This window comes from Pezoporus wallicus, unplaced genomic scaffold (assembly GCF_028554395.1).
Source record: "Pezoporus wallicus isolate ANWC-B61680 ecotype Strahan unplaced genomic scaffold, APGP_CSIRO_Pwel_v1 contig_1739, whole genome shotgun sequence".
Taxonomy (NCBI): domain Eukaryota; kingdom Metazoa; phylum Chordata; class Aves; order Psittaciformes; family Psittacidae; genus Pezoporus; species Pezoporus wallicus.
In genome coordinates, this window is record NW_026637351.1 from 64,875 (window position 1) to 78,467 (window position 13,593).

General features: G+C 40.4%; 1 protein-coding gene across 1 annotated transcript in view; it reads left to right on the plus strand.

Annotated features, from left to right (window-relative positions):
* UMODL1 (uromodulin like 1) overlaps window positions 1–6,026 on the plus strand; it is a 50,346-nt gene extending 44,320 nt beyond the window's left edge. Inside the window, exons 21-23 of the mRNA XM_057404988.1 lie at window positions 1,092–1,176; window positions 3,084–3,291; window positions 4,885–6,026. Of these exons, the coding sequence (XP_057260971.1) occupies window positions 1,092–1,176; window positions 3,084–3,271 (273 nt within the window). The 3' untranslated portion in view covers window positions 3,272–3,291; window positions 4,885–6,026. The remainder of the gene's footprint in view (window positions 1–1,091; window positions 1,177–3,083; window positions 3,292–4,884) is intronic.
* Window positions 6,027–13,593: the final 7,567 nt, after the last annotated feature.

Genomic DNA, 13,593 nt, shown 5'->3' on the forward strand with positions numbered 1-13,593 from the left:
GACAGTAGAGGTTTTTCAGTGTAACCAGGCTGGTAGTGCTGGTAAGATATTTTTGTATAGACAAGCTGGTTAAGACAGGCCTGCATATCCCTGGTTCCTTTTGCTGATTTTAGTATGGTACCGCACTTTCTCTGTTTTTATGTGCACTTCCAGGAGAGCCACAGGATCTTTCGAATAACCTCAAAGGGTTATGCTTCCCCTCAGAAACCTGTAGGCAGCAAACAAACTAAATGGTGCTACTGAGGAAATGTGCAGAAGATGAACGTGCTGTGCATTCTACAGGTGCTGCTCACACAAAGCTAAAGCACCTCATCCCCAACATTTCACAGGGCAGGGCTTTCAAGCTAGTAGTTCCCAGATTAGTAGTTTACGTGTCACTGAAGAGCTGTGCATTACTTCAAATGCCAGGTTGGATATAAGGAAGAAATATTTTACTGTGAGAGTGATGAAAAACTGGTAGAGGCTGCCCAAGGAAGTTGTGGCTGCCGCAACCCTGTGAGTGTTCAAGGCCAGGTTGCATGGGGCTCTGAGCAACCTGGTCTAGTGGGAGGTGTTCCTGCCCATGGCAGTTGGGGGTGGAACTGGACGATCTTCAGGTCCCTTCCAACCCAAACCATTCTTGATTCTATGACACACAGCTTGGTAAGGGCTGAAAGTTGCCGCTGCTTTTGCCGCTGCTGGTTGTAGTATCTATAGTATCTGTTGTGCCTGCCATGGACAGTAGAAAAATCCAAACAAAAATATGTGCAAAGTCCTGGCGTATAGAAATAGTGAGAAGTTTATTCTTCTGTAAGGTTTCTCTAAACTAAATAGGAAGTTAATTGAAAAGAAAGAGACTGTCTGTGTGAAGTGCCTGCTCACAGCAGTGTCTTCCAGTGTGACTAATCACAGATTTTATACTGATGTTTCCTTATTGCTATTTCTTTTGAACTTCCATTTGGTGCTCATTTCAGTTTAACAAAGCATAACATTAAGAAATAAAAACCCCAGCGAGTGAGAACTGCACTGGGCTTTCACATACTCATTCAAAGGCTTTTTATTTTTAATTAGTAAACCATATTACTTGTTAAAGTTTGAATTGATTGTTTCAGAGATGCCGTGCAGTTCGACTCATGAAGACTGGTGAAACCATCGCTACGCACAGAACATCTTGGGGACCCCTATGTAAATCAGCTGGTGAGTCATGAAGAGATGCCTGAGGGAATATGAAGTAACTGTCACTTCAAGATTCTTTTTGACTGGCAAAAGAACGTGAAGACCTGTGATATAAGGTTTCCATGCCCCCCTGCATGTTATTCTGAGGAGCAGGCATTCTTACTGAAGCCATGTGGCAGTGTGAAAAAGCATGTGCCCTCCACGGTGAAGTGCCTCTCAGGTTGTCAATGGAATGTAGAAAAGAAAAGGATGAAGTGCTTCATGTAGCTATTTGCACAGGGTAGCAAGTACAAAAGGCACAAAATCAAACTGTTATTAAAATTGCAAAGTGTGAAAGCAGCTGTAATCTTTTAGATTGCAACCAGTCTTCCAAGTGTTCACGTTCTTGTTAGACAGCCATAATGCTGAGCTCTGAAGTCCAAAATAAGAGGAGATAAAGAGATGGTATTGTTGTGTTTCCTTGGATTCTCTGGCGTTGACTTCATTGCTACCATGAGAGAAAGTAGCAGAGCACAGCTGATGAACACCACCTTGATCAATCTGGTGGAGTGGTACAATACAGGTTAACAAAGAATGAACACTAGCAGTGTGTACAAGCAAGGTCTAATTTGTTACTCATCTGCCTCTTCTGCATTAACTCCAGCTATGTTTTCAAGGGCACTTGTGGCCTCTAACATTTTCAGGCATTTGGCCTCCTCCAGTCATTTGCATTCACATCTTATTCGCATAAAACAGTCATTGAGAGTATTTGTACACATCAGTATCAGGGTTCTAACACATAACTACTGGGAATAGATAGAAGTCACCCCCTTTCCTTCTGCTGGTTGCCTGTTTTGCCAGTCACTTAAGGCTATTTTGACTGTGGAGGTAAGTTAATGCTGGGCTGTTAGTTGGTTCAGGGTATTTTTTTCTTCTCTGCTGTGACAGTCACAATGTTCTTTTGGACATAGAAACTCTCTCTGGTTTAGCATATTGTATTTTTCTTCCATTATAGGCAAGTATTAATCTGTTAGGTGTTCAGCATTCCTTTCTGAATTAGTTCTTTGTTTTTTTTTTAAACTCGGCAATTACAGCTTTCTTTGTACAGCACTTACAGCGTGTAGATCTCACTCCCATTTTCACTGGAGATCCCAGTGCATTTCCAGTATTGATAAAGGGTCATTATATAAAAGGAACTCTGGTGAGCGGAACTTCATTTGTGTTGTACTACACTGATTCATAGGCAAAGGTGGCACTACTAGATGTTGTCTCCTACTTCCAATCTGGATGCTCACATCACATTTTAAATGTGAGGCTAGATCATGCATCTCTGTGTGGAAGGAGACAACATGAATTATGATGTCAGGTAAACTGCTGGCAGTGAAACATGAAAAAATCTTTAATTGCTCTGCCTATACAGCTTGGCCACATGCCTGCTCCACTGACCAGAATGGGAGCTTAGAGGTCCATCACACATAAAAAATCCTCCCCTAAATACTTTCGTGTTTAAAAAAATGTTGCAGATGAGCATAAAGCAAATTAAGTGGGTTTTAATAACCATAGATGAATGGGAGCAGGATTAAGATAGGAGAATGCTTCACCTCTAGGAAGATGAGCGTTTTATTCTGAAAATAAGGCAGCATTTTGAAGTCATCAGTGCTGACACTTTAATTCTTATTTTAAAGAAAATTACAGAGTTAAATTTGAAAGACACATCACTCTCATGTGTGCAAGGACTCTGCACTTGTATGTAAAAAGAGAACTTGGACTGTGGCTCACATACTTTTCCATAAGAATCACCCACCCCAAAAGGCTGATTTACTTCAGTATCAACAGCTCTGTGCTCCAACGTGCATTTTGGCTAATTTGTGGGCAAGGCTTTTTTCTTACTTAGGAAAAGATTTGGGAATTTAAAACCTTTTTTTTCAAATCTTGGGTTTTTTTTTCAGGATCTGATTTGAAGAGACAGAAGGAGGCTGCCATGGGAGTTGGATACATCATCCTCATTGCCTTTGCTGTGTTTGGCGTTGTGCTGGGAGTTGTGAGCCTTCTCATCTTCACATACCAGAGAAAGACGGGAAGATACAACTTCAGAATCAAGTCTGACAACTTCAGCTACCAAGTGTTCTACGATTAGTGATTTCCAGATTACCAGATGTAAGAACTGAATTATGATCTGTTACTTTTATTTTTTTTAGCTGTTTATCTCTTCCTGAAATGGTTAAATACTTGCAGATGAGCATCCTCTGTTTACGGGTATTTGAACCTCTTGTCCTGTTTGCTGTGGATGGAGGTCATAGAAATAAGAATGAAATTTCTACTGTTCTTGCTGTTTTCAAATGCTACAGACTACAAAGGAGGAAGACAGCTTTCTCTTCATCTTTCTTCATGACTTCAGTCTCGGAGTACATGGTACACCACTTTAGAATTACACCAATGACCCGTTCCACAAAAAGTGTATCCCTTTTGGTTTTGGATCATGAAGTGGTATAACAAGAGAAATTTTACCACTCTCTTTATCAATCTGCTTTGGAAGTTATCCCTTTGTGCAAAAGCTTGGGTTTTTCTGAGTTTTTTTCTGTTTTTGTTTGTTTTTTTTTTTTTAGGGTGTGTTTTTCAAGAAAATAGTGGGATTTTAGACATAAAGAGCTTGAAATATTATTAATGGATCAGCAGTACTTACAAGGGCCTGCAGAGAGTCTGGAAAGACAGCTCTGAGGAGTGTTGACCACTACCATATGTTCTGCCTCTGCAACTTAAGAACCTAATACTTTTCCAGAATATCGCAGAATTCAGCACTTTTTCTGTAAAATGAGTATGTTCTAGCTACTCATCACCATTTGTATGTTTGCCCCTTTAAGAGGAGGAGAGATAGATAGGTGAGAAAGCTGGCTGCTGAAAAAGAACACCTAACACTGCTTCACAGCTCAAGGATGGGAACAGGCTTATTTGATGTAGTTACAAGAGTTTGTCAGCAACTCTTTCCTGATAGAGGCTTCATACAAGATAATGCAGCTTCCATTACCACAGGAAATCTTCTAGACTCATCATGATGGTATTTACAGAGAATTTAGTTCACTAAGTTCAATGACTCAGTATGTATCACAGAGAAAGGTCAGGGAAGACTTTATTCCAGCTATCAGTTCCCAGAATCTTCCACAGTCATGATTAGCTCTATTTCCACCAGTCTTACATTATGAAGACCATACTCTGTAGTCATCTATGGGAAGTTCCTAGGAAGTCACTATAGGTGAGGGTGATGCTCTGATTGCTTCCCAAAGGCTGAGAAGGGCTTCCTGTTAGGAGCCCAAAAGGAAGGTACCCAGGGCTTTTTGGTACAGTGCCAGCAGCTGTACAGTTCCATCAGTGATAAAGATCCCACCAGAGAGCCATAATCCAGTGTAAAGAGGATACGTAGGTCCCTGAAGTCAAAACCTATATATGAAGCCTTTGAGTCTCTCAGCTGAGAGAAGAATAGCTTGTCTTCATTCATCACTCTGAATCATTCATGAGTGGTCATGGGTGACTGCAATATTTGACAGCAATGGAAATTCTATAGTTGTGCTATGAAGCTGTAGCACAAAGGATATCGTAAAGCTCATAACATTATACCTTACGTTGAAGACTCAGCTAAGGGCTCCTTTTAGATGCTGAAACTACTCAGCTTTTATTTTCCACGTATTTACTTACCTTGGAAGGTAGCTGATTACCTTTCTCAGTCACACTCAGTTTGCTTTTTATTTTTTCTAGTTGTATCACGTCTCGTCACATGAAGAACTGAAGCTTGTCTTCATTCAGCATTTGGCTTTCATCATGCTTCACAATGGTGGTCATGACTATTTACAACACTGACTCTTCTAAACTAATGTTGTATATAAAAAGCTTCAATCCATCCTTTTATTTACTTATTTATTTGTTAATCTGGCTCTTCCCTGGTGTCCTGAGAACTATTTGCCCCTGCAGCTCCAGGTTGAAGTGAATTTTGGCAGGTTTTGTTAAGGATAAAGTAGAAGGGAAAAAGAAAGACTTACTAGTTCTCTAATCAAGTTCCAATATTTGGCTCTCCCACTGTGCAATGTTACCATGTGCTCATCTTGACATCACTTGTGCCATTACTACTGACAAGCTGCATGTTTCTATAAATATTCCAGGGAGTAAATCAAAAAACCCTTAGAGAGACTTCCTTTTCAGTTTGTAATTCACTGTTTACTTAAGGTGAGGTTGAAACTTTGAGCTACAGCTTCAAACATTGAAGACCTAATTGTGCAATGCCTTAAGCATACAGAAGCTGGAGAGCAAGTATTGGATTTGCCACCAGATAAAGAAAAGGCACCATGAATCTGAGGCTTAACCTATTCAAGAGTGTTCTTCAGCATGAGTTTTGAGATTTGAATGTAAATTCCTTTATTAACAAGGACTCAGTGAAAAAAAATAGAAAAAAGAAACTATTTTTGTTACTGGCAGCCCCATTTTTGCAGATATGTCAATAGGTACCTACATATTCTGTTTAATTACACCACAATCATTGTGCAGTCAAACCACAGAGTATGGTGCCCGCCTGAGTGAGAGCACTCCAATTGCAACTGAATTGGAGTTACGAATTTGAGCTGAATTTTGCCTAGCTGCAAGATCCTACCATTAGGGCAGCAGCACAGATTCAGTTTACATGCTCCACTGGTTACAACAACAGTCTGCTCAGCTGGATAAACTGGAACACAGTAAGCATCTCTGGCAGGACTCTTTCCTGGGGCATTGCTCTTCACTCTCTCAAACCTTCCAGCTCCAACCTTGGCTGCTCCAAACCTCCACTTCAGTGAGTGTGTTAGAAGATTGGAGAGTAAAGCATCGTGGTAACTTGTCCCCACCACCCCTTGATTCTGACTGCCACATGCACTCCTACACAGTGACAGTCTGCTATGTCTGGGTCATATGTAATCCAAGCTAATTCCTCTATAAGTTCAATGGACACCATTATAAATACATCATGTGGAAATTGGTCATTAACTTGAATTCACAAATACTCTTAGTAGCTATATCTCATATTTTGGATACTGTTGGTTTTTGTTGGTGTTTTTTTTTTTCTATTTTGGTACAGAATAGCATTAGAAAGCTGCTTTTTTCACACGTCACCCCCTCCACCCCCCAGTCCAATTTCTGCTAGCTATTAAGATTACTGGGTAAAGGACTTCTACATTTTGCAAAAGGTTGTACTGATTTATCTTTGGTTATATAGATACCTTTTAAATATATCAATAAATTTCAGAATAATAATTTGCATTCTGATTTTGATTCAAGTGAATCTATAAGGAACAGAAAACTTTGAGCTGTCATTTCTTTGCTGAAATACCAGATATCAGATCCTGATATAAAAAAAAGTTCCATTTGGTTTCAATTTATAAATGAAACTGCAAATTATCTTTGCAATCTCAGAGTGTGATGAACATAACCACTAGCTTTTGATTATGTAGGTGTCTCTTAACTTTTGCTCAATTTGCTTTCAAATATATAATGTGTTTGCCTTCTGGACACAGTGAAAGGAGAAGCTATTTTGCTACAAATATTTTTCTAGTTTTTAGTAGTGACAGTCCTGAACTGTTTGAAAGTGACAGGACTAGAGATTTGCCTATTGATTTCAGCGGAGCTATGCCATTTACAAAAGCTGAGCCCTTGTCTTCAGGATGAAATGCAAAACTGTAGCTTGTATTTGGTACCCTCTATGCTCAGCAGAAACTGCTATTGTGACTGAGTCTGTTTAGCAGAGTTTTGGTGTCTTAATAAAAGAATTGTTGTAACCTTGGTGGCTTTGTACTGTTATATTTTCCTTTTATGATTTAGTCACAAGTATTATGATGTGCATTGTGTGGATGTGGCAACTTCTAAAGAACTGTTCAAGTAGTAGCATAGTGTGCAAACATCACTCAAAACACAATACATAATGTTATCCAAACACCAACAGAGTGTCGTTGCCAGTCCCTTCTGAACATTTTACAGCCATTGGATGCAGTGCTCTGGTCATGATGTTTGTTCCAGCACATTTCAGTGATAGTGACTAGATTGCAGCTTGCTAGCTGCACAGTGGCTGATTTCAGCTCTTCCGTGCTGTGTGCACTGGTACAGAGGCACATAAGCCAGGCTATTGACCATGTCACCCTTTTTAGAGGAACGCACCCTAATTCCTTTGAGGCATTTCACAGGTGTTTCCTATCAAGGAGGAAATGTATGAGGTGCATTAGGATCCCTCTGTCTCTACTGTTTCACCCCATCTGCTGCTCAGACAAGTTTTGGTTGCTTTGGAGGGTTTATGGCTTGACTGCTGTGGTTAGTTCCCCATATCAGTGATCAGGCAATTTCACCAGACAAGTCATTCTGAGAACAAGGAGAAATCTAGAGGAGCACACTGACCAACCCCATTGCCAGTCTGGTGTTGCACACCTTTTGTTCTGTTAAGGAAACACTGGATCTAGATAATGATTTGAGACAATGGATAAAAAATATGGAGAAATGGAGATTTAGTTTTGACCTCTTACATTGTTTCCTAAGAAGCACTTAAGATCAGTGGTATGTATGCTTAGTGTCTCTATGGTTCCCTGAGAACACAACACTGTTGATGCCTGATAAAAAGACACATCATTAGTCCTTTCTCTCATATTACAATGTTGCCAAACTCTGGTCCCAGGAGGGTTGGGAAAAAGCTGATATAATTGGAAAATTTCCTTGTCCATTAAAATATAAAGGAGCTGACTTTTCAATGTCTGTCTGGAAAGTTTTCTTGTAGGCTGCAGAAGGAATCAGGTTAAAGGAACTGAAAATGTCTAGCTGCAATTAATCTAAAAACATGATGTTGGCTACCGGTATGGATCTGGTAAGAAGCTGAGAGCACAGAGCCACCTAATGGCTTCTTTGATTTGCTCCATAACATCTACACTGCCTGGGGGTCTGTCCTGCAGGGCTTGTGGCGAACCTGCAACTGAGTATTTTCCTCTCTGTAGAATAACTACCGTTCTTCAAGACAACTCTCTTTTGTTTTTCAGATTTCTCTTCTCTCCTTGCTGTCTCCTGGTCCTAGCAGGCCAGCTGTGGACAGTACTTCACTCTAGGGTTTTCAGGGAATCTCTGCCTCTTTCTTCAACTCACCTCTCTCCAGCTGTGTGGACAGCTGCCACCTCTTGCTAAAGAAGCTCTCGGGCACATAGTCTGGATGTGACACTGTCTGCCAGGGGGTAACACAGGAGACTTGTCAATGCAGCACCTTTCCACACACAGCAAATTCCCCTGGAAGTGGAAAAAATCCCACTGCCTGTTCCTGGGGCATGCATAAGCATCATATTTGCTTCATACTCCTCCCATGCTACCTGCCCTTTCTTCTGCACACTTTAGGCTTCCTTTTTATGTTTGAATTTGTCCAGGAGCTACTTGTTCATCCACACAGGCCTCCTGGCATCTTTGTCTGACTCCCTCTTTGTCAGGATACATTGCTCCTGAGCTTAGAGGAGGTCATCCTTGAATATTAACCAGCCTTCTTGGGCCCCTCTTCCCTCCAGGGCTTTATTCCATGGTACTCTACCGAGCAGACCCCTGATGAGACCAAAGTCTGCTCTCTTGAAGTCCAGGGTAGCAACCTTGCTGTGCACCCTCCTTGGCATCCTACGGATCTCAAACTCCACCATTCCATGGTCACTGCAGCCAAGGCTGCCCTTGAACTTCACGTTCCTCACCATATGAATGAACTTCACATTCCTCACCATATGAATGGCTTTGCTGGGGAGCTGAAAGCAGTAAAAGCAAAGATGCACTGTACCAAGACATGGCACAAATACCGGTTGTTGTTATCAGTGGGAAGACACTACATTTCTGATTACAACAAAGGAATGTAGTAAGTCAATAGCACAGGGCCATTTCAGGTGTTCCTTTCTCTGATGTGTGTGGATTTAGTCCATGAAAATACCAATATTAGTTTAAGAAACAGCTCTGGGGGGAAGTGCTAGAATAACAAACCTGGAAGTTACTAAACGTATATGCTCCCAGGGAGGCCATGAAATCTCCAGTGGTCTGTATCAGTAAGTAGCAGAAGAGGGACACTATTTTATCTTCAGAAGTACTGTCTCATAAGAGAAGCCCAGGATATAGGACATCCAGTATATAGGGCAAGAACCACAGTCTGGACATCTTTGCATACAGATTTTGGCTTTCATAGAAGTCAGGTGAGAGTCAGATGTCATTTCAGGTAACAAGGTGGTACTTCTGATACATCTGTACGACAACAGGATAAGATGTTACGGCTGTAGCCAAACAAGCGAAAAGGAGGAGAACAAGCAAAAAGGTAGTCAAATAAATGCTGGGAAACTCAGGAAATTGCCAGCAGTATCAAGTATCTCTAGTATCTATGAGCTGATTTTTAAATGGACTGCAAAATGTAGCCTCAACCAACCTATCAGCTGTGACATTTGGTTTTGTCTTGTGCTCTAGAAAAGCTGTAAAAATTAAAAGTTGGATTCAGTAATGTCACATTTAGTAAGCATCCCGTTTACTTATTTTCATATCCTTTGCTGAGTAACTTAGGGGACAATGTTACATTCTCACTGAGCAGTGTGATACAGTGCACAATTAAATATGTTAGACTAAGCTTAAGACAGGTGCTCATATATAATACTTAGTAATTAGTCTCTCAAAGTTGGCACTAGGACAAACACAACATCCTTCTATTTTCACATACTAGTAATAGCCACATTTGTTCAACATATTGCTGATCCAGCCTTTCAAATTGCCAGATGCCAAAGACAGCTACTAAATAGGAATATTGTTTGTGGCTGGCATTTCATATCAAAGCTCTAGACAGTACAAGAGGCAAAACCAGATATTTCCTGAGTGGATTTGAAGAGTTCAGGTATTACTGAATATTAGCCATGAATAATCCGCACTGTCAACAGTGTTATTAGCTGCCAGCACATTCCCAAGGATATAGTGATATTGTTTGCTGAAAAGATTTTACCTAAATGAAAATTCTACCCAAATGTGTCTGACAGAAAGGCAGTCTCTTCTTGGAATTCAGAGTCACCTTCACAGTTTCTTGGTGACTGGGGGTAAAACTGTGTTAGCCTGTTGAGAATACTGCTGTCCCATAACTTACCACACCGTACCTGATCCACTTCCAAATATCAGTGAAAGTAGCTCCATAATGCCAGCTTGTAGTGGAACTTGGGGTTCCACAACACTTCTCAGTGCTTATATCAAGCTTTCCTATTTTTCCCTTGGATTTTCCCAAAGGAACCCTTTCCCCGTCCAACCCAAACTATTCTGAGTCTATAAATAGCAAGATAAATCTCTTCAGCTGAAGAAAGGCTGGTGTGGAAAGCATGTAAATTTCCTCTTCAGATCAGCAGAAGCATAAACAAGCCCTAAAGCTCATCTCTTATGTTTAATTCTTACCCTGTTGTGTAACACTGCAAAGCCAGTTGCCTCCTTTTGTTTTCCAGATATCATAATTACAAAACCAAGGTGTGACAACTGTACTACACATGCTAAGATAAGCCAGCAATGACTTATGCATGAAGGAAGTACTGTTATCTTGTTATTTCCTTGTGTGATTTTGCACTGATGCACTTTCCTTCCCAGCACAAGGTGGAAGCTGTTCAGTATCTGAAATGAAATTATTGTTTCATTTGCACTACAGAATGAAATACTGTAGTGAGAATTTTCAAGTGATTTGGCACATTATTCCTGTTAATTCACTAAGCAGAGGATATATAACTAACTGTTCAAAGTAGTTTAAAACCATGCCCCAAATATATCAATCAATGCATGTTTAAATTTTATTTCCTGGCTATGCGGATGGTTTGTAAGTGAATTAAGATAAAAACTGGAACATTTAATACTAAGAAAAGCAGACTTTCATTGGAGAAGTTTAACTTCTGATTTCTAACTGAGTCACTTTCTGCATTGCACTTAAGAATCACCGAGGCTGAGTATGGAAGAATTCTTGTACTTGTGAGAAAGCTGAACACCTACTTTAAAGCTTAATGACTCGACAAGTCTTGGCAGGGTGAATTTATTGCCACATGATATATGCCATATTCTTTGGTACCACAGGTGCAAGTAAATTCTCTGTGTGGTTTTAGCTGTCAAAAGCATTTGCAGAGCCACGCACAAAACACTCATCATTGATAATCCATGTGTGATATATGATACACAGATCACACACAAAACATTTACACAAAAAAAGTTTTGTGTAAAAAGTTTTTTCCCTAGCTCCCTGATCTGTAACTACCTCTTAGGTCTGTGCAGATGGTTCTGACCTCAGGAAGGAATTTTCTCACTCATTCGTCTACACCTTCCTCAACCTCTCCTTTAAAATAGCAACAGATATCGTAATTTAGTTGCTCACAGTTTGTTGCTGCTTGCTGTGTAGTTTCATCTGAGAAATACACAATGTCTATTATGGCTTTCTCTTTTTTTGCCTCATGGTGAATGACACATTCTATACACTGCTATACAGATCAAAGGCCGTACCACTTCTTTACAGAACCGGATTCTGAGTATTTTCTACTCTTCTTCCAATGGAAATAGTGTCTGTAATACAAATCCTGTTTTATAGCTTTAAGTCACTCAAATAACTCTTCTCTTACTGCAGCTAGTTGCACGATTTGAGCACTTATGGTCAGAAGGGTTGAAATCAAAGAGGAAATGCGGCCTGATGTAGCACACAGTAAGACTTTAGGTAGAACTGAAGGCCCAAATTTTGGAGGGCAGGGATAGCGTGAGCCTTCCTTCACATAGCTTTGCCTTTGCTGTGCTCTTAAATGTATTTGCAGCCCATAACCTCTCTGGAAAGCATCCCATGGCCTAAAGACGGTTTGAGGCTTGATGCAACGTATGCGGTGTTTTTGTTCTTCTGCATCAACAGATGTGGATGCACATTCCCATATTTATATGCAATAAAACATTTATTTGTCACTGTTCTTCAGAGATGACAAAATGACACCATTCTACTTCTCCTCTGATAACCATCTGCAAAGCTGTTAACTGTTTACTCACACCATTAAAGGGAATTTCCCCAGGTTAGGGGAACAAGCCAAAGAAGGGTATGAGTGAGACAACATCGAGATTGTTCTGTCCCACACCTGTTCATTTTTTTCCAGTTTTGACCAGCTAGAAGGTGAGCAGGAACTTCTTAATTAAAACTGGAATGCATTTCTAATTTTACCTTTTTGAGGTAACTTGCTGCGTGATTGTATCACTATTGAAAACTGCTTTTTTCATGCCTGATTCAAAGCTCTCCCTTTTCCTCTCTTCCGCCCTTTCCCTTTGGGTAGACACACTCTTCACCTTCAGCCAGCAATAGTTTGAATGAAAATATTTTCAAAATCTAGAATACTGAGCTTCTGGCAAGGCTGGAGTGTAGCAGATATGTTCACTTCACCAGTCAAATAAATCCATTCATGGTGGCAAGAAACCACAGTTTAGGTGGTAAATCTCACCAGAACTCTCCATCGTTGTGTTATCTTATCCAGCAAGGGAGATGCTTGGGGAAGTGAAGATTTTACTTTCTTGGGGAAAGGGGGAAAAGCTTTTGGATGTTAAGGAAGTTTGGGGATATAACCAAATGAGCCAAATCTCGGGCTTCGTGGCATAAGAGTGAGACCTTTCTGGGAACCTATGAGAGGATTATTTTGGATTAAGAATTTAGAAGATTAGCTGAAGACAGAAAACCTGCCTTTCCAGTCAGAAAATGAACCTCTAACTCCCCCCCCGGCTCATTTCTGGATTGACAGCAGTATTAATAACTAGTAATTTCAAGTGACATGGTAAAATAGGGTTTGGGAAAGTGTTGTTTTCCAGTGCTATTACACAAGAAACAAGGAAAACAAGAAGCCTGCCTGTAGATACAGACAGATAATTGTCCTGTAGAGAATAAATTTGTAACGTAGACAGGAACAAAAGCAGACACAAACCAAAGCAGTGACAGTGTTTTAACTCACCAAAACAAATAGGCAGTTTCTGAGGAAATAAAAAAGAAATATGAACACATATTTATAAGTTTGATGCACTGACTGATTCAGAAAAACCAGACAACTTTTTTTCTGGGTCAAACCTAATCTTTGTTTTGTTGACATCTCTTCTCATAGGCTTTTGGTGTGTGTAGGCATGACTTCCATTCCGATGTCAGTCACAGCCAAACATGGGGGAGCAGGAGGGAAGGAAGGTGGAGTGGGTCTCACAAAGACGTGTCCTGCTGGAGAGTAATGGTATGTGGGAAACAGTAGAGGCCACATAACTGTTTCTGAATAGCAACCCCCAATTTTCCAGAACTTTTGATGGTCTTTCTTAGTGAAGACACCCACTAAGGCTTCTCTAAACACAAAAATGTCCTTTCTCTGTATACTAGTATTGTCATCTTTCTTTGTGTTTGAGTAGTGAAAGCAGAAGACACCTGTCCAGAATGCACTCAAACTAGAGCTAGTG